This window comes from Ciconia boyciana, chromosome 2 (genome assembly GCF_034638445.1).
Source record: "Ciconia boyciana chromosome 2, ASM3463844v1, whole genome shotgun sequence".
In the NCBI taxonomy this organism is placed as follows: domain Eukaryota; kingdom Metazoa; phylum Chordata; class Aves; order Ciconiiformes; family Ciconiidae; genus Ciconia; species Ciconia boyciana.
In genome coordinates this window covers 127,316,604-127,338,762 of record NC_132935.1, presented here as the reverse complement: position 1 = coordinate 127,338,762, position 22,159 = coordinate 127,316,604, and the positions used below count along the sequence as shown (strand labels likewise).

General features: G+C 37.3%; 1 protein-coding gene across 2 annotated transcripts in view; it reads right to left on the bottom strand.

Moving 5' to 3' along the window:
* ZNF385D (zinc finger protein 385D) overlaps positions 1–22,159 on the bottom strand; it is a 442,063-nt gene that overhangs the window by 10,649 nt on the left and 409,255 nt on the right. For both annotated transcript variants that reach the window (XM_072853997.1, XM_072853998.1), the window contains one exon: positions 795–1,028. In XM_072853997.1, the coding sequence (XP_072710098.1) occupies positions 795–1,028 (234 nt within the window). The remainder of the gene's footprint in view (positions 1–794; positions 1,029–22,159) is intronic.

Sequence of the window (22,159 nt, the reverse complement as noted above, 5' to 3'; positions counted from 1 at the left end):
CTAACTCTGTTTACCCTGCTGGCAGGTAACCCCTGACATCCAAAATCAGGAGTTTTTCTGTAGGATGGTTATAGGTGGTCATTGTCACCATATTAAGTCTCAAGCTCTTTTAACCCTGCTCACCACAAAGCCAATCAATAAGATGCTTAAAATAGTGACTGTGAATGATGGCTCTCTACTACTGGAACTTATCGATGCTACTAGCTCTAATAACAAGAAAAGGCTTAAAAATTAAGCAAGATGGAAGTAAGCAATTACCCATTCAACTCTCATGCAGCAGTTGCTATCAGTTGATGAAAACAAAGGAAAAATATACATAATTTTAACAAGTTATTAACAGACAATACGGAGCTAAGAATTCTAACTCTCCTCATTGAACTCTGACTGACTGACGCTCCCTCTTTCAGCCTTAATTTGTTAGATTTCAAACAAAACTAATGGCATTCATACTCAGTTTGCTAGCTGGCACAAACAAAAGTATGCAAACTCTGAACACCAAAGGTAATGAAGCATGAGCTGTCATTTAGCTCTATAAGGTTTGGAAGCTGCAAAAGCTAAAATGTAAGAAAATGGGTAACTTGCATGCAATAAAATTCCTTTCTTCCCCCTTTATGAAAGCCTCTTTGCCTGTCATTTTTATTCTTTAATAGTTAATGAATTCCATGTAATTGCCAGTTTTCTGCCACCTCTTTGTCCCCTGCTGCAAGAGATCTAATCTATTCAGGGGAAGATAATTGCAGAGCTCTTGAGACAGAAGGAAAAAAAGGAAGAAAGCAAGCACTGCTCCATCTCACCACTGTTGTGCGCCTCCAGCTGTGAGGCAGAGTTGACAGCGACTTTGCATAGTGAACAGTACAGCAGTCTTTTTGCTTTTTCTTCCTCAGTCTCAACGGAAGGGCATGTGGTGCTGCTAGTGGCTGTCGTGGGGATTTTCTCCACTTTAGAGGTGATCTCAGTTGTCATAACACTGCTCTTCCGGATTTCCACTGTTGTCGTCGTTGATATTGCTGGTGTCCCTGTAGTAACATCTGTGGGCAAAGAGAGGAGATGGAAACAAACAAACAAACAAAAAAGGCTGTGACCTTTGGCATTTGCTTGTTTGCATCCTAATGCTGTAACCACACAGAGAGCCAGATCGTGCTGGTGATGGTTTGACTAATGGTACTGAACTAAATCTGACCTTATTCTTTGTATTTTGCGTGGTTACAAAATACAGTACTCCCATGTATCGAAATGCCACATATTCTGTCTCCTGCATTCTGCTAACACCCAATAAATACAGAATTCATAAACTGAAAAGACAGGTCATTAAGACTGTACTGTACAACTGAAAGATAATCCACTAAAAAAGGTCGTGTAAATTACCAGTACAATAGGCATTTAAAATTCATACGCAGCACTTCAGATGCATAAACTGCCATAGTACTGCATAATACTTACGCTGATTGAGTAGCCAAGCTAAAGTTTTAACATTCTGTACTAATAAAACTAAAATGAAAATAATTGTATGTCCTTGATATCTGATAAAATAAAACATTACATTGATACTTCACTTGATATTAGCCAAAACTAATATTAAATAATGAAGGTAATTATTAATACACAGTATATATTTATCCATGCATTATTATTATCCATTATTGCATAGTAACAATACATACTAATAATAGTAATTAAATATACAACATTCTATATCTGAGAACTACACAGACAGTAGTAAGATTTCTGTTTGGTGTATCAGTGGTATGTTTGGAAAAACTGTAAGCATGTTATATAGCTAAATCTATTTGGAAACCTAGTGCTTGCATCTAAGAACTTGTGCTTTTTCTGTAGTTTTCAAATCCGAGAGAGAGAAAATACACAATGATATTGTGCTTTGAATAATATATACACGACATTTGGATATGGCAATATCACTTGGTAGTTAAGTACTTAGCAGGGTAGAGGACAGTAAGATCCAGCACTGAGCCAGTGGAGAAGAGGGCAAGTAAGGGACAGGAGAAGGAGAGAAGGGACAGGACCTGTTCTGCCTTTGCAGTGTTGTATTTTGTCATATTAAGCCTACTGAGTAGCAGCTTCCTCTGTAAGAAATCTTAGTTAATTTACTGAAATACTCCTGGAATTGGGTACTTTCCAACATAGATAGCTCATTTTGGTTTCATACATCCCTTGGTGTTAGTGGTGCTCTACCTGTACTATGCTTCATTCATTGCCATCTATTAGAATAGGCAAAATAACAATTCTTTGGCTTATAGATCTCAGTGTGTGCTGTGATGCAGGAGGGACACAACTAACTGATGCTGCAGAGGTGTGTTTCAGACTAAAACTGCTCAACAACTTCATTAATGATAAACATGCCTATTAACTTAGAAGACAATAGCAAACTGGGAGCAAGCACAAACACACTGGGAGACATGATTCAAAACAATTTTAATGCATTGGAGAAACAGTCTAGAAAATTAGATGCTTTTCAGTAAAGGCAGTTGCAGGAATACACACTCAGTAGGATTAATCTGATCTATTAAAACAGGTTGAACAACAGCCCCAGTAGTGCTTTTGGGGATTTTTGTTTGTTTGATTGATTTTGGGTTAGTTGGTTTGTTTGTTTTTTCAGAAAAAGCTTTCAGTAGCAGAAAAAAAGATGAACACAGTTCTCTTACATCATCATGTCATGAAAAAGGTCCCTACCATATTGAAAGTGCAAAGTGAAAGATTTATGAAGTATTTTTTTCTCCTCTAATCAACACTGGAGGCCCTGTGTCCAGCCTGGGGGACTGCAACATCAAAAATTAACAATTACTTGCTTTGTTGTTAATCCAGCAGCAATACAAATGCAAACCAACAAGAGAGGGGTTGCAAGGGAGGAAGCCAAAACAAATCAGAGGTTTAGAAAATATGGACTGTGAATACAGAAGATGAAGGGTAAACGCTGACAACATTTTTCATATCTGTAGAAGGTAGCTAAAAATAAGAGAATAAACTCTTCTCCCTGATCCCTCCTAATAGGACAAGGACTATTGGATTAGAGCAAGAGAGACTTAGATTAGACATCAGGAAATTCTTTCTAATATTAAAGCTTGTAAAGCCTGAGAATAGCCTACCTACAGAGATCTGGAAATATTGCCTGCTGGAGGACTTGGAACTGGCTGAACAAATATCTGCAGGAGCAACCCAGGTATGATCCCCTTTCAGTTAGTGGGAATAGGACCCTTCAAGCCCTATCCATTTCTATACGTTGTGTATTTTGTAATGTTTCTACATACTCTCCCAGAGGGTTTTTAAAAATTATTCATAAAACCAAGAAAGCAGAGTTTGTCATGTGAATATTCTATATATTGCCAGCCATTAAAGCATATAGCAAAAATAAGGTGTCCTGGTTTTGGCTGAGATAGAGTTAATTTTCCTCCTTGTAGAAGGTATAGTGTTGTGTTTTGGATTTAGGATGAGAATAATGTTGATAACACACTGGTGTTGTAGTTGTTGCTAAGCAATCAGGGACTTTTCAGCTTCTCATACTGGACTGCCAACAAGTAGGCTGGAGGTGCACAAGAAGCTGGGAGAGGGCACAGCCAGGACAGCTGACCCAAACTGGCCAAAGGGCTATTCCATACCATATGATGTCATGCTCAGTATATAAACTGGGGGGAGTTGGCTGGGGTGTGGCCGCTGCTTGGGGAGAGGCTGGGCATCGGTTCGTTGGTGGTGAGCAATTGTTTTTCATTTGCATCACTTGTCTTTCTTGGGTTTTATTTCTCTCTCTTTTTGTTATTTTCCTTTTCATTACAATTATTATTATTATTATTATTATTATTATTATTATTATTATTATTATTATTATTATTATTATTAATTTTATCTCTTTATTTCTTGTCTCAACCCACAAGCGTTCTCACTTTTACTCTTCCGATTCTCTCCCCCATCCCACTGAGGGGCGGGGGTGAGCAAGCGGCTGTGTGGTGCTTAGTTGCCAGCTGGGGCTAAACCACAACATAAAGTCCCACTCAAGGTCTAATCAAAGTATTTTTTTTTTCCTGAGACTGAGTCTGGAGGTAGTTATATCCTGAAGGTACTGGGGATGTCAAATACTGGTGCAGAAGGAATGGTGTTACCTTGCTGAACATTCTGTTCTTATTTATTATTTCTTACAGACCAACAATAATGTTTCAAAAGAAAAATACTATTTTGAAATATTAAGCCTTTTGTTGAGAAACTGATGAATAAATGAAGCTTTTGTAGACCTGTCCACAAAATTATACATTTAACTAGTCACTCCTTTCCCATCCCAGAGAATCTGTGTCGACGTTGGCTTTCCTTCAGTTGAAAGTTGCTGCAGTGAAATTATTTTCCTCAAAAGCCCACTCCCAGCAGTACATAACACTGCTTTTGAAACTTCAGTTTCTCCATCCTGGTACTACCGTACAGTAGCAGGCCTAGCCAAAGTACTTTCCTGGTGAAAAGGAAGGCAGAGGGCAGATGGCACCAGGGAGAGGGAAGGAAAAGAAAAAGAAGACATTAACATTCTCTCAGGATTGATGGCCAGGTTGGTGCTCATTCTAAACTTGCAGGAAATTAGATATGTACATCAATCACCATTACCAGCTTTGCAGTGCAAGGGTCAGTATTTTGCCCTAAGCAAAATATAGACCATCATTTCTTTATTTTCCATAAGAAAACCTGAGGCAATGAACAAAAATAAAGCTTAAATAACTGCATATTTTAGTCTGCTTCAAATATCTGATTTCCTATATCTAAGATGATCTAATATTTCCATATGTAATTATTTTAAAGTGAAAAGAAAATATAATCATGTTAGTCCTTTTGAGGGTATTTTGATATGCATGTGTGAAAGCAGGATTGTACATAAAAATTAAACTAAAAATGGTAAATGCCATCAGCATATTCTTGACCTAAAAAAAAAATATCAAAGTTCAGTGCATATATTCTGCACTTTCAAAAGGTGCCCTATATTAATACATCATATATTCCATTAATGCAAATGCATTAATGACATCAAAACATATACAAGAAAACACCATCCAAGTTCACTGTGTAAAAGCCATGACACATTTAAAGATGCAAAGCTGCTCCTCCTCATATAAACTTTAGAATTATCTGCAGGAATTAAGGAGAAAATATTCTAAAAGCTGTCAAGTACGCTTACAAAGAGGGAATTCAAATCCTCTTCTCACCAGAACTTCTAACCTAACCAGCATGTTTCTCTTTGAATATATTACAGTGTTGCTGCCTGTACACAGTTCAATGCCCTAAATACAGGGTACAGCATTAAAGGTATAATGGATTAACATCCCCTCCCCCCCCCAAAAAAAAAAGGAGTAGGAAAGCATTTGAATTGATGCCTTGAAGACTGAATCAGCATTTCTTAACATTATATTATGACAGTGCTTTAAGAACTATTTCAATAATAAATGATCTAAAATCAACCTGGAAATTCAGTCACTGTCAAACAGAAGATTTGTTGGTGACGCAGGCTTGCAGCACTGTGCTATTTTCATACCAGTGGCCTGCAGCAAATATTCATTATTGCGACTGTCACTGCTTGGCTTTGGAATAGAAGCTGATTGCAAATATTGTATGGAACTGGACTCCAGCAGCAAAAAAAGGGAACACTTCAGGATTCACAATAATCCATTTGTGTTCCTGGTCTTAATATAGTAACAGAATAAAAATTAAAAATAAAAAAAAAATACATTGAAATCTAATCTTGGTCACTGGCAAAATCAAAGCTTTATTTTAACAAGAAGACAAAGCCAGATGAAAAACATTCTGTGAGAACTGACTCCTTTGGGTACTACACATACCATAGTTCAAGTGGAAAACTGCAAGTGTGTGATTAAGGTCCTCCTAAGTAAGCAGGATTAATTTTATATCCCAGCTACAAGACTCATGAATTTTCTTTAGGCTGAAGAAACAGAAAATTACAACTCATGTTTTTCTTCTGAGTATGTGAAAGTCTCACTCATCAGTTCCTGCTACTAAGCATAAGAATTTCTTATCCTGAAACTATAAATAGACCCACAGAGAGAAAAGTGCTCTGACTTCAAACAAATCACAACTATTTATGAGCATGTTTTTTCTTCTGCAATCTCAAGTGGCATGCATTTAAAAATATCTGATTTAGCACATACCCATGCATTCTGGTCTCATTTAAATCAGAGTTTGCCTTTGACATAAAAGGATTGAGCATTTGGCCCATAATGCTGTCCAGGAAAAACCAAAAAAAACCCCAAACACCCCTCTGCCCCCCGCAGAAACTAGAAAGCACATTATTTCTCATGACAAACAGAACTTGATATGAAATATTTCACTATACTATAAGACCTCTTAGTGTGGCAAAAACGTCAGCTGGCTCGCTTATAGTAAACCTGCATCAAGTAACAAAATGCTCCTGTACGGGTGCTTGATGCTGGGATGTTCAAAAGAGTCTTGGCATCTTATTTTCCTGCCTACTAAAAACTGGGTCCTCAGTTTCCTTGGGCTGCTTTGAAAATCCCATGCTCCGTATCCTCTGTGGTAATTACATTTGAAGATAAGACGTAATTTCTTTTGAATCTACAAATATAACAGTGGAGTATAAAAAAAACAAAGTACCATCCCAAAAATAACTGTGACTGACTTTTTTTTAAGCTTGGCTGACTTTCTGTACTCATATGCTAAAACATAAGCATGTGTGCTAGCACATTGGCTGGCTCTGGCACTTAAACAAAACACTGAGGAACTTTGACTCAGATGTATTGACTCCTCCTCCTTTATATGTGCAGAATACAAACTTGCATATTTTGTGGTTGGTAGATATTTGGCCCATTACAATATATTGTACAGAAAATTCTGTCAGTATCGTATTATGAAAATTCCAGTCATTAGACTTAGCTTTACATTCAAAACCTGGATTCAATCTATTTTTTATAGATGTATCCCTCCCAGAATGGGTATCTTTTACTTGGAGAGTCAGAAGTATATTTTTAGAACTTAGAAGGACCCATGTCATTTTTTTTAAGAAAAAAATAATTACAACAGCATGGTTTAGAGAGTTAAGTACAGTACATCACGGGGTTTTTTGATATAAAAGATCAAAATATCTGAATGACAGTTGTGTAATTCATTACTTTATGACAAGACCTGCTTCAGTGAAGTGACATGAAATATTGGAAATCATGGTATTTACCTGATCTTTTACAGGATGGATACTAATTAATATGCCATAATGGAAGAGTCAAGAGCTCTGAAGTAATAAACAAAGCTGTGTATGACCAAACAGGAACAGAATTTGAAAATTTTTGATGAGCTGCCTTTTCTGATCTTGTTTTTTAAATACCAGCTATTCACCTGTTTTCTCTCCCTTCCCCTGCCACTGCTCTGGCTTGTCAGTCACTTTCGTGCTGAAGTTCCTTGTTACTTTGCTTTGTCCAGGTGTCCATTGTGATTGCTTTTGATATCCAGAAAATGAAAGGCTGAACGTATCTAAGGTATCGCCCAAGCCTTTGCTCAAATGTACAGAACAAGCACTACTGAGAAACTGGACTGCAGACTTTCCCAGGACCATCACGAAAGCCAAATACCAGGAATTTTCTTGGTTCATAACTGGAGAAGCAATGACCTCAGTACTTTGACCAGTCCCTGTTTTTTAACATTTAAATAAATCACATTATACACAGTGTTCATCACTCAGAAACAAAGGATGAAGAAACAAGTGGCTCCACAACAAGTGGCCTCATTTTACTGCTGCCTCTACTCCATGCTTCCTGGTGACATGCCTTGGTGGTAACCTGATGGGAGGGAAACAGAAAACAAGACGCTTGGTGACAAAAGGTGTCCACAGAGAGAGTGAGAGTGAAGAGAAAGTAGCAAACTTCACATATTTGCTCTGTGGATTTTTTTTTCTCCAGTTAAACTCAATTCTGCCAAGTCCTAAAATGACCTTCTTCATTAATTAGCAGTACACAATTTTCTAATGAAATTATACCTCATTTTTACTAGCAGTTCCCTTGGTTTAAAGCACAGTTCATTAATCCTGAACAGGATTAACCGCAGAGGGATGACTGCATTCCTGTTGAGGTTAATTGAACGGAGCTGGCAGCAACAGCAACAGCTGGGGGTAAAAGGCCTGTGGAAAGAGAAGGAGGAAGGTAGGGAAATGTCATGCCGCATCTGAGTTTTGGGTTCTCGGGCAAATGTAGCTGACAAAAACGTGACTGGAACGAAAGGAGACGATGAGGAGAAACCATTTATTTTTCAAGTTATTTTAAGCAACTCTTGGTGACGACTGGGTTTGGGTGCTGAGCTGTCCTTTCTATCATATAGATTTCTCCTCAGCCAGGCAGAAGAAAAAAGGTTTTCACCAGCTATGAGCAAAAGGGTCCCCGCGCAAGGAGCTGCAGGGGGAAGAACGGATCGCTGGCTGAAGCTACTCTTGCCGTCTAATTAATGAGACTCGTGTAGTGAAAAATTCAATTTGAAACCAGGATAAAGTGTTTGTTTAAAGGGTGGAGCTCACAGTCAAGTGCAAAGAGTATTTTTGCAGATTGTGGGCTCAGCGGCCCTGCTAAACTAACATATTTTCTATTTCAACTCTAACTTGAAGGTTATACATAAGGCATATTTCATTTCTATAGTTACATTTTTATTTTGGAGGCTGCAATGTAAAACATTGCTTTTAAGATAAGGAATAAAACGTGCACATGGCGGTTTGATCACATATATAGAAGGAAAGCTGTATTATCCTCTACATAGGTCTCTCATGTTTGGCAACATCAAAGGCTACACTGGCAAACTGCCACCAGTTTTACATCTGCACATGCTTCAGTATGCATTTCCCAACTTTTAAGTAGAAGCAAACACAATCAAAAATATATTTGTCGTTTATCTTAATGCATGAGCAGAAATTGAGCATCAGTTGAGTTTACCACCAGTAAAAAACAAGGAATCAAAAACAATTCCTTAAAAGCTAAAAGCCCACTAAAGAAAAAGGTTCTGTAAGATATACGACAATAAAATGAATTTGCCTTGAATGTACCTTTCTGCAGCATGGAGGCCAACATGTGCACAGCAGTCCCCATCCATATTATTAAACTCTCTTATCCTCCAAAACAGGTCAGCTGCACATGAACTGCCTATCGTTCCTTGGCTCATATTGAACTCCAGACTCTGCCCAGGGATATCTGGGAGATTTAGCTTCAGCCAGAAGTCATCCAGAGACAGCTATAGCAGTGGAAATGAATGGATGGTTGCGTTCCCATGTCCAGGAACACCCTTGGCACCATGTGAATCACTAGTGTAGACAGTAGTCCAAAATACTGCTTAAAAATAGGCCCTGCCTCACCACCAAGATCTAGGTGATATGAATTATACCTGGTCAGTACTGCAGGCAGTACTTCCCAAAGGAGAATTCAGGGAGCAACTTTTGTCTGTGTCACTAACAGCAATGGCTTCAGAGTATTGCCTCCCCACCCAAACACCTATTAGGGCTGTCACTCAAGCCATGTACCTGGATGAACAAATTGCTGTTACCGAGGCCGGTACATAACTATGATTCCTTCTTTGCCTGCTACGCCTGCTGCCCGCACATGCCTACCCCACAGACATGGAGAAGGAAGCAGCAGCCAAGCTGTTCTCTTTCACCTTGCACTATCAGCTATAGAGAGGGAAGTGAGCTTTGAAAGGGGGGTCTCCTAAACTCCCCTTCTCTTTAACAGAGACATAGAGCAGACACAGTCCAGGCTATACAGCACTGGAGACTGAGAAGTATTTTTCACAAAACAAGCAGGCTGGCAAAGCCTATTTAAAACTTGATATCAAAAACAATTTACTGTGGAATCTCTCCCCCAGCAATCTGCCACCAAAAACAAAGAAGCACGGAGAAGTATTAATCACTGGCAGAAGGAGAGAAAATACACTGCTTTCATTAATCAAATGGAACAAGGAAAGAATGAGTGAACTGCACGGCAGATTGCATAGGATCTCTTTCCATTTTAAGCAGGGATTTGATTTTTTTTTGCATTTTTAGCAAGTTGAATGTCCTCTTTTAAACCTCTATCTAAACTTTAAGTTTCAAAACAGATTTATAGTTCTAGAACCTAGAAGTAAATTAAAATAACTGGAACCCAACTCAGAATTTCTGAGAACTCTGACTTCTGACCACTCTTGTAAGTGTAATACCTCATGGCATTCTCCTGTCTCGAATCCAGGAATAATTAAAGCTATTCCCTTTACAGCAGCTTATTTCCTTTACTGGAGAGCATTGAGCTAGTAAATCTGGTTTTGGCAATAAATTAATGTTGTGTCTAATATAGGAATTGTCAGAAGCTATATAAGCATCTGTTGTAAATGTATAATTTTTTTCAGTGGAGTGAAGGCAGGGAGAGCAGTGAGAATACATACATTCTTTCAGACATCTGTCTTGGAGCGCACCGTAAGTAGAGCCTGTAGCAGATGTATTCTGTGGACTGATCAGCAATGCCTTTCTTACAACCACCTGCTCTTCCATAAGTAGTTGAGATACCAAACGCCTAAATTTTGGAGGAACAAATTTCACAAGGAAATGATGAGAGAACAGAACAGGAGATGGTAGTGTTATTATCCTTAGTCTTAGAGTATATTGACTTTTCTGCTATCCAATTTAGATTTTTAGTAGTCCTCTTCAGTCTGATGCTTTTACAAGAAATTTTTCCTTTGGCTGAAAACATACTGTTGGTAACATGTTTCATAAATTGACAGGCATATCCCAAGAGTGGTACCCAGGTGAGTGCCAGGGAAAGGAAATATCTCTCAGTTTCTGGAGAGTCTGTGAAAGCACCTTTTACTACTCACAATTGCAGTTACTATGACCACCTGTTTAACTTGCTTTTAGATCTCCAGCAGGTTCCATCATCCAAAATAAATGTTCCTGCTATTGCCTGCATCCCCTCTACTCCTTCCCCTCTCCAACCCAACACAGGTCACTTCTGGGCTAGGACTCAAACAAAGGGCTTATGAAACACCCTGTGTCATCATTATAGTTAAAAACATTGAATGATGTTTACAGAGAGTTGCACAGACAATCCAGACCAGCAATTTCTAAATAACTCGCTGTCATCATAGTTCTTGGCATGATTTACAGGTTCTGTTTTGCTTTTTCTTACTCTTTTTAGTAAAACAATTATTTTGTGCAACACTAGCAGTCTCCATTGGCTACCATGTGTCAGTCTTTACCTTCTGGCAGCCTGCTACCAACTGAACTTTTAGTTTAATTACATTAGTTGGCAGAAGCAACATGTTAAGTAAACCACAGTAAGGTTGGATGGCTGATCCTGGGATTAGGCAAAGAGCAAGAGAAGCTGTCTGCTTCAGTCATTTAGTGAGTCCCCTCTCATCAAATTCTTTGTCAGAAGAGTCTGAAACAACTCTTTTTGTCTCTTCCAGTGGCCCTCTCTGGCACCATCCACACATACCCAGCAGAGAGGTTATCAGTGCTTTGCTGTTTGGGACGTTTATCTAGTCAATACCATAATTTTAGCATGCAAGCTCCCCACATAAGCAAAATGGAAGATGAGATGCTTTGCTAGCCCAAAGGTGTTCTTCTGGTGAATTATATAAAGTCTTTTGCCCACAAGGGAACAGTGAAAATCACAAATGTGTTTCATAATGGCATAATTCATAGATATCGCTCCTAGTGTCAAAGCTTATAGAATCAAATATACTATTTGATTTAACCAATTACACATAAAACAACAATGGGTTTGTATTTTAGGACACCAAGCTAGCAGAATAGACCTTAATAAGGAAATGACTACTCTTAGTTTGCAGTGACAGAAGAAGACAGCAGCTGCATATTACTGAAAATTAGCATCAAAATGTCAGCGCAAGACTAGCTTTAGCAAACATTTGCAGGATCTCAGATGAGGCATTTAATTCTTGCTATGCTTTGGCCTTCTCTTATACATTCTCTTGTAAGGCTGATATTAAAGGCCTATGTTATCTGGAAAACTAAAAGTGACATACATTAATACTCATAGTGACATAGTTAATTCATTGGACATTTTTGTCCAATACTTGCAAAGACAAAAGTTCTGTCATGTTGAGTGAAGGTAGCCATGTTGTAAGTGGTGTGATTCTTAGGCAATTAGTCATAGGCAAAGTGAGAGCTACAATCTGTTGAGAAGAAATGTCATGGAGGACATTTGAAGAAAACAGCCCTATGCAACAGGGGCAGAGCTGCTAATAATTGCAAACTGTTTGTGCTAGTTCTGTAATGGTCGGTCTTTTCACATTTTATTTTCCAGTAGGGGAGGATATTAATGAGCATAATTACAGTTTTTTATTAATTTCTTTGGTAAACCCAAATTGTCATTCTCTACATGTGCCACATTTTCCTTGGTATGCAGTTCTTTCCCTAACAACATAACACATTAGCAACAAAAGTGGTTTCAGCTTCCCTTCTAAATGTGGCTGCAAATACTACACCACTTACAAGATCATACCCTAGCTCCCTCTGTTAAATTTTTTTTCCTTTCTTGTACATGATAATTATACAGACATCACTAGATCTGACATCATTCAGACCCAGCATTAGCTCTCAGAAAAGAGAAAGGGAGAAAATAAAAGTTCTCTTTAGAAGCGTAGTATACTATACTGCTGGTTCCTTAGTTTTCATTCTGTCATCTCTCTCTCCCATGTACAGTATAACAGAGAAAAATATATGAATAAGCGTCCATGAAAGCACCAATACAAGCCCAGATATTTGAAAGTTGCCCTCATTTGCAGCTATTTTATGAATAACTGAATGTATTTTTCATATTCGTGGCTACACACTGTCTAGGTGAATATGTGCAATTTGCCTGCCTCAGCAGCCTTTCAGCCATGTAATTATTTGTTAATGAACATGGAAGTTTGAAGTATCACACATCTGCAACAGTCAGATCACCATTCCACAGCCACACCTTCACTCAGCTTAGCATCAGTGACTTTTCTTTAAAATCCACTTTTCCTTCATAAAAAGTACTATTTTTAGCACTTCTATAATGCCATCAGATCTTATCTCAACAATTCCAGTTCAAAGACATACCGAGGAGCAGAATACACAGAGAATGGGGGAAAATAGTAGCAACTGGAGCATAAAATTAAAAACAATAATCCAGAATAATTCTGTGTAAGGTCTGGGGAATTGCTGGAGGGCTGGGTTTTTTTATGATGAAGAGTGTATTTTACCTCTTCGTGCTTACTCCTCCTTAATAGCTAGAAAATAATAACATTAAGTTTTTTACATTTTTCAGAGAAAACCTGCTGCATTTAAAAAAAAGTAGTTATTTGGATGAAAAATATGGAATTAAGAGCCTAATTCTTTGTATTATCTTTCAAAAATCTTGGAAAGCAGCTGTTAGTAGAATAACAGCAGCTGCAACAACATAGTTCTGAACACCCTTCAGCTTCTGCAGCATCCAGCATAAGAACATGTAAGCATCTCTTTACCACCGATATACTACATTAGATGTGTTCTCAGGATCCTAAGCTTGGCACCATAGTATACAAACAAAATAACAAATGGGTTTACTTAGTATTACTTTGCATCACACAGCATTTTAGAAAACTCCACACAGGTTGTGAAAGATGACAACACTGCTTTTCGGAAACAAAACTTCAAATATGTCAGTCCCTGAAATGGCAATACACACTATGAAATGTAGGTTTTGGCCTTTTAGATAATTTCAGTGTTTTCATTTATGAAAACTAGAAATGAATAATTCACAGCGTAAAGAATTTGGCTAACACTTGTACAAATAGTTTCCTTATGTAATGCTTAGGCATTATCCATTTGGCAGGCAGGTAGAGAGCTTGCTTAGCTCTCCTTCAGAAAACCTGCATCAGTTGTGACCTTGTAAGTCAATTGATTATAGTGGTACTTTAGCTACAGTCTTAGGAGATATATCTATATAGATTTTTAAAATTGTTTTTGGTGAGTGAGAGCGAAAGACTGTAAATTGACCAGAAAAGAGAATACTGGTCCCTCCCTCTCAAAGCCTCTGAACCGTAGATCAAGTGAATCCATAGATCATCAGATGTCTTGATCCATGACCATGAGAAAAATGCATACACTTTTAGAACTGTAAGATTTTTTTTGTGAAATGGAAAACAGGGTGGCAAAAATGCCCGAAGCAACAAATCCAGGCTTTCACTACCATGAAACTGTTAGCAAAAACCTTGCTGCCTCCCTCTTCAAAGGGCTACACATTACTTCCCCTCCCTCACAAATTAAAAAATGTGAAATTAGCATGGAAATAATTATACTAGTAAACCCCAAATAGATCATATTTATAATACACAACATTAACACAAATGTTTTACCAGTAGTTTGGAAAATGGAAGCGTTTTGAAGCATTTGACTTCAAAATAAGCCTTCCACCAGTTTTCCCAGAAAGCTACTGTACTGTGCTTCCCAAGTCTATATAGCACACTAATATCTGACCTCGTGCATGTCCAGGTAGTAGTGAAAGCAAGAGTTGTAATGGCTGTGCATTGTTTACACATACATAGATCAGGAGACATTTCCATCTTTCATTTCCATGTCAGGAAATCACATTGGATAAGCACTTGAATATGTATTTCTCCTAAAATGAATTGTGGTAACAAAAAATATCTGAAAATCAGGGCAGACATGACTGAACTCGTTCAATCTAGAAAGTGTGCTTTGTATCATCAGTAAAATTCTGCAGGAATGAGAGTCCGTAAGTCAATCATAAACATCACAACTCAGAGATGACAAGCAGTGCTGCAAAACTATGTTTTTATAAACTCGTTCTTAAAGCTTTCAGACATTTTTAATATGAAATTAAGGTGAAGTTCCAGCAGGTAAGCAGTGTAATAATCTAAACACAATTCACATCACAACAAAACCTTTCACTCCTTCTATCCTTAGTCTACACTTGTTAGTAAAGTATAGTAGAGAAGATATTCCAACACTTCAAATGCTACAGCATGCTGTAGAGGATGTAGCTTTGAGATGATAAAAGAACTCTTAGAAATACAGTACAAAGAAGAAAGGACTTCCCAGTTTTACATGGTGAGGCTAGAAATTAATCAAGGTAGAGTGGAGCCACCATTAGCTATGAGAGCAAAGCATTGGGTGCTCTTTTAATATAAGCAGACCTCAAAGATATAACTGCTTCTTAAGCCCTTCACCTTTTAGAGCTATATTTTAAATATTGTTTTAAGTTGCTAACCATCCATAGAACTTACAAAGGCAGCTTGAAACCAAGTAAGGATAGAAAAGTCAAAATGGAACTCTTGAAAGCAAGCAACCAGCATGGTTTCCTATTTACTTTTCCTTCTTTCTAACTGGAATTTTTAAATTTTTTTTAAGGGAAATAAATTCCAGTGGTTGGTTTTTTTTTCCCATAACGTTTGTTATATATTTTTGTGTGGCCTTTTATGTCTTGTCTATCTACTTTTCTACTTATGGGAAAAGCCAATAAAAAGCCTCAAAATAAGCAAGCAAGCAACCACTTAAAATCTGCTTACTGTCCATTTCAATATATAATCATCACCATTGTCTTCATCAGGCTGTAACCTCTTATACTTCATTGACAACAGGACTTAGCTATGCCAGAAAAGATGATCTGGATTAAAATGCCTTCTAGTCTTTGCTCGTTTGGGATCTAGAGACATAGCCCACAATAACTGACATTCTAGCCCCATATTAGGTAAGATTGTGACTGCACACGGGATTTCTTCTAACATGTTGTCTTACGCAGAATCTCCGAGAACTTGCCCAGCTTTGGACAAACTGTGTACACTGATTTCAACCTTCCAATTTCCTCTATTGCATAGTTTTCTATTGCATCACAGTTTACATTCCTAGGGTCATTGCAAGCACATAACCAAGGCTTATGAATGGATCTTTTCCCTCTGAAGAAACAGGCATAACTTTAAATCATTCAGTGCATGAACTTGAGAGCTAGCAAGCAGGTTTTTCTAATGTGTTAATGACAACTTAGTCAACTGATCAATGTATCTCTCTGCAGACTTAAGTTTTTCACTAATTCTACAAAAATAAATATGATTGGACTGGAACGCATCCATGCTTGGTAACAACTTTCTTTGTGTGACTTCAGGCTGCAACAGCTGTTTCAAATGTCAGCAGATAGGGCAGAATTAAAAAGGATAGACAATGCGGACAGGGGAATTGCAGATCTAACCTATCTGTGCCTAATGCCAAGAAATCTGCAGATGGATAGCTGATTATCAATTCTTTTATCTAAATTTATTAATACTTTTAATCAGTCCAAATGTGCAGCTGCCACAGTGCCAAATGAGATGAGTCTGATAAAGATCTCTTCTGTGCCCTATGGGGATACTGAAAAAATGCCACATAAAAATTGACATCCCAGGAAAAGCAAGTTTTAGCAAAATATTAGGATAATCAGTGTTTTTAAAAAATATCTTTGAAATTAACCCTGCTAGGTTTTATAGCGCACACCCCTCTAGCATATTTCCCTCAAAGATATAGTTTATAAATAAAAAAACAGGCTTCTCATTCCATTGTACATAGGTGAAAGTCTCTTGCGAGCTGATTACATCATTTCTCTGACTGCCAAGTTATCCTCTGAATGCATTTCATGACCTAAAACTTTCTTTAATTCTTATCAACAGTAATCACTAAAACTAGAGAAGTACTTTGTATGATCTCACTTTTGCTGATTTAGTATGATAGGTTACTGCAGTGATTCTGCTAAGTTTGCCACTGGTAATGCTGGTCTAAGACATGACATAATCAAGTCCTCCCCAAAGAAATCACTAGGAATGATTGCACTCCCCAGTCACTATGGGCTGAATTTGCAGTACCGGAGTCCTAGTTACTTTGCGTGTTTGTTCAAATGCGGGTTGAGACCACAAATCAGAATTTTTCTATACATAGCACCAAAAATAGAACAGGATAAATTGTTCTTGCAACAGCAAAGTCTATGAAAAAGTCTCAAAAATGGGATTTTGCAATAGATCCCTTCCACAAAAATAGTGTGTTTCTATCTTTCCACATATTTTTGTACGTTCGATTATAATTACTGGAAGTAACCAGTTGAATTTAAGGGAGGATGACAATACCTTTAGGCCTAAATTGTGACCTACCTTTTCTTAAATATAATTTCTCATACCTGTTAGCAAAGTCCATGTAGTTCTTTATATGTGTATTTTCCAAAACAAATGCTTCAATGATGTTTTTTCTAAAAAAAGAAAATAAATAGTGCCAGCATCCATACAATAACAAACCAATCTGCATGCACGATGGAGGGGAACAAATGGTAAATATTTTTTTGCTGTTTCAAGCTTCCAAGAGGTAATGTTTGCATCAGCAACAGTAAATCAAATGAGTTTGGAAATTATGAAAAATATCTCAGCAACGTTCTTATAAACTGGAAACATATATTTAGCTCAAAAGTTTACCTACTCAGCCTTTAAAAGTTTTCCATTAATCTTGTCTATGTATACTGCTTTTTTCCCTTTGAACTTTAAGGCCTTTAATGTTTTTTTCCTTTCAGATTCTCTTCTTTTTCCCCAGCCTAACAGCTCAGTAATTCACAGGCTGCTGCTTTATGACCAAAGTCTTGCACTGCACTGGCTTGTATCACCAGTATCAGCAGCTGCTGTTAAATCACCTGTCAAATTTGCAAAATTCTCACTCAATTTACCCTGAATGTCAGACTTGCACTTTTCTGTCCATTTTCTGTTCATGTTGTTTACACAAGAGTTCTGCTGGGACCAATGGACGACTAGCTTGAGCTTCATGCACAGATGATCCTTTAATACCAACTGCCTCTCCACTAGGAAATGGAGAACACAACAAAATTAAAATGTAGGTTGATGTTTTATGTACTGGGTTGCATGAACCATTGATTCATGTATGAAGTAGACAGCTTTGCATCTGGAATATCTAACTGGAAAGCCAACAGTCCAACCTGTTGTGCAGATACATCACAAATTCATTAATTACTGTGCAATATACTTATCTGTTTTGGAAACAATTCTATCACTTTGCATATGTGGAACAAAATTGGCTTGCATGCACAATATGCCAATTTCTATGAAAACTCATTCATCAGTGTAGATCAGATGATGATAATAAAACCTTGCAAATTGTGCTCACAGAATTTCAGCCCAAAATGATGGTCTTTAATGCAACATCTTCTACTCCAGACCAAAATGTCTAAAGAGTCAATGAGATCTTATGAAAACTAATCTCATCAGTTACAGCAGTTACATGAAGTCTCTTACAGTTTTGGAACAGACCTCTACAGTAACAGAGGTATAGGGATATAACGGATGCTTTGGGTCAGAGGTTTTTTCATCTAGATGATACGAAGAGAATAATTCCATAATCACTCCTATATCACATAACCAAGAATGTTCCTCTTGGATGCCATAGCACTAATGGGGGACTGAAAACCCCTCAGCATTTCCTCAGTTCTTTCTCCCCCTCCCTGCAAACACAACTGGATTGAAATCCAGATCCACCAGACCAAATCAATTCAAAGAAATTCAAGGTGAAAAGCCCCAGGTTTGGTCTACAATTACTACTATGAGTTCCGAACATAAATCTTATAGAGAAGTTCCCAGAAAAATTGATTAGCTATGATTTCCTTTTAGTAAATCGCTATCACCAAGAGCTCTATAGGTCCTTATCATCAAGTCATTTATTTTAAGAATGCCCACTCCAGCTGCACAGTCTAGGATGCTGCATTATTTTGTACACAAACACATACACACATGCACGCACATACACCATGATGTTTTAATATTACAAAAGAATCTTTACTGCCTCCCCAGTGCAGTTTGTTGTGCAAGGAAGGCAGTTTTTAGCCACTGACAGTGATTTTCACCTCCTGTTAAGGTACACTTTTAGCATTTTGAACATGTACCGTGTTGATGCTAAAATCCCTGTAATAAAACGTGATAGTAAGTTGTATACAGCAGCTCCATTTGTGAATCCATCTGTTGAGGACACACCTCACTGCTTACTCTGTGAAATATTAAATTGTTTACCCTCATGAAGAAAATACCATTGCTGTTGTTTTAAATAACTACTTTTTTGTCTGGTTTTATATTAATGGATCAGCTTGTCTGTTTTCCTCTCTAAATCACTGTTTTACTTTGAGCACTCCTGTCCACATACATGACAGCAAGAGTTAACCCTTCTGTATTTGAATACCTCTGACCTTTTCACCAAGTTTAAGACAATGTTTCAAACTGCCATAATAGCAGTAGTAATAATACCTACAATATTTATTTCCCGATTTTTCAGACTGAAGTATTGACCATGATATTGTAAACCACTCTTTAGAGAAAAATGGCTCACAGGTACGGTGCAGTTTGGGTCAGCCTCTTTCTGTACTAGGCGTTGAACATAGTGGTTTGATTTTTTTTCCCCAGTGCTCCAGAGGTGGTGAGCCACTTCAGGGCTTGGTGACAGAGCCTTGCTCTTTTTAAGGGATGTACTCACTGAACTCTGAGCTTCTTGACAGAAATGTGTCAAGCCTACTTTCTGTAAGGGTTTTGTTTTTTTTTTTGGTTTAGTTGTTGAGAGTTGGTGGGCAATAGGAGGGTTTCTCATAGATGAAGAACAAAGTCTGGATACTGCTGCTGTATGTACACCCAAATAGTGTGAAGTCTGAATAAACACTTCTAAGGATAAGAAAAGACAGCTTTTTGACTCATAGACTTTCCTGGCATGTATACATGGTACAATCAGAATGATTCAAATACTAATACTTGACATACCTGTATGTCTGCAGCATCATGGAGAAAGAAAATATACCATTGTTCTAACAGGTTTAGACCTTAATTCACACAACTGAGTTTATACTAACAAGCTTGTGTACAAGTCTTTGTAGGACTTATGCTGTCACCTGAGAATATTAAGAAAATGTGAAAGTAGGTGTGCTGTGGGAATATAGAGGAAAAAATCTGGAAGGCTATTTAAGAGAAGCAGGCTTTATGGAGAGATTTTAAGAAGCAAAGGATATGGGGGTTATCTAGCACATGTGAAGAGACAGCTGTTCCAAGAATAGAAGTTAAATAAAAAAGCAGACACCAAAACGGCATGGAACGAGACAAAGGAATCTCCTAGAAGGCAATCTGCACAGAAGCCCAGGGCTGCGAGTGTTCAACAGGCAAGGAAACAAAGACTAAGGAACAATTTTCTATTTTTGATGGAAAGCTTTTGATCACAGACTTAAAAAAATACATACATTTGTATGATAAAAGATGTTTGTGTCACATGTTTATCTTCACTGTTCAGGGAAGGAATATCGCACAGTGGCAGAGCCAAAAATGCTGCTCACTATTGTGTTGACTGACAAACGTAAAATACAAGAACTCCATTTTGAAAAAACATTAACATTGCCATTAACTTAAAAAATAAAAACCCTCCCCCAATCCTTTCCTCTATGTTCATAAGTTTCAAACACAGAAGGTATCATAAGTCACATTTTCACTTCCTTTTTGAGCAGCACTCAGGCACGGTACTGACTATATTCTTGGATGATTCTATATCGACATGTATTTCATGTAGTGCCAGAATGATTTGTCTGACCAAGAAGATATCAATAGCATTAACAATCTTCACCTATGAATATACAGACATTTTTCTATAAAGAATTTTCATGGATAATATAAGGAAGTTGGTAAGTATTTGATATTGAATATCAGCATGATAATTTGCTTTCACAGTCCAAAGATCAGGCACATGTTTCTTTGCAAATTCACACAGAAATATCCCTACCATTTTGGAACATCTTTTTTTTTTTTTTTTTTTTAAATTAAGCTCTCAGATGATAATTTAAATGACTTATAAAGACAAAATAACAGGTGTTTCAAGCAATAACTGAGCAAAACATTTTCTGTGAGATAATAAATGCTGTAAAATGAATTTGGAATTAGCCTATCACAGTTTTAGAAACTTCTGTCCTGCATCAGTACAAAAAAAAAAAAAAAGGCCAGAAATGGTTTAATCGTCTATAAATATATTTCTCAGGTGTATGAAGGTAGAATAAAAAACCAGTCATTAATGGATCATTAAAAAATCAGAAGTTCTTTGATGGTAGCAACCGCCTGAAACAATTTTCCTCAAGATTACACTTCTTCCTCACTGAATACATCAATTATTCTATCTAGACAGCAAATTTGGCTTAATTACTGGTTCTCACCTCAAGCTCTGATTTTCCTCTGTTTAGAATAGGGGAAAACTTACTCCTTTGTTACCCAAGAAGCAACCTAGTGGACTTGTTGACACAGATTTAATGCACTGAAACAGAAAATTTTACTCCCTGATTAGCCAAAAAGAAAATTTAAAACATTTTGAAATGAGATCCAAAATATTTAAATAGTATTTTAATTCCAGAAAACTGCAAAGATGAAATTATTCACATAATTACAATTCACAGATATTTTAACCAGTGAAAATTGCTGACAAATTTTGTTAATTTAGTCACACAAATAGATTTTGGCAATCCAGAGAAATGTGCTATCCTTTTATTTAAGCTATTCAATTTTGAAATTAGGTGAAAATCAAATCTACTTAAGTACAAGGAGTATGGGGAATTTACCTAAGCAAGGATTATCAAAATACTGCAATAGTATTTCAGTGAATGAAAAGGACATATGTTTGAGTAGGACTCAAAGTATCTTTCTGACAAGGCAATTCAGCAGGTCCTTTAATTTAGCAAATAAGTTATGTTTATCTTGGGAAAGGAAAGATTAAGAGTTATTCTACAGGTTTGGTTTTTTTTTTTTTTTTCAGTTTTCTCTGTTTTAATCTGTCAAAAGATTACTGTCTCTCACAACAGGGAAATTAATAACTTGGTTCCTTTTTTACCTGGATGGCTTAAAAATTTTCATGTTTTGTTTTGTTGTTTTTTTTTTTTTCCCAGAAGGGTGGCCAAATCATACAGCACTTTTCATATCCCCAAAACTCCAGCTCCTTTGAGGCAGATATTCCAGTATCTTTTGGTAAGAGTGTTGTCCAGCTGAAATCTTTACCTCTTATCATATGCATGCAGCCCCAGATGCCCTCTCCACCTCCAGCTTAATGGATAACAGATGTCAAGCTCTTCTCTACAAGTGTGACTCTTAAGATAGTGACTGTGGTTCTCCTCTAGACCCAGTGAAAGGATTTAATGGA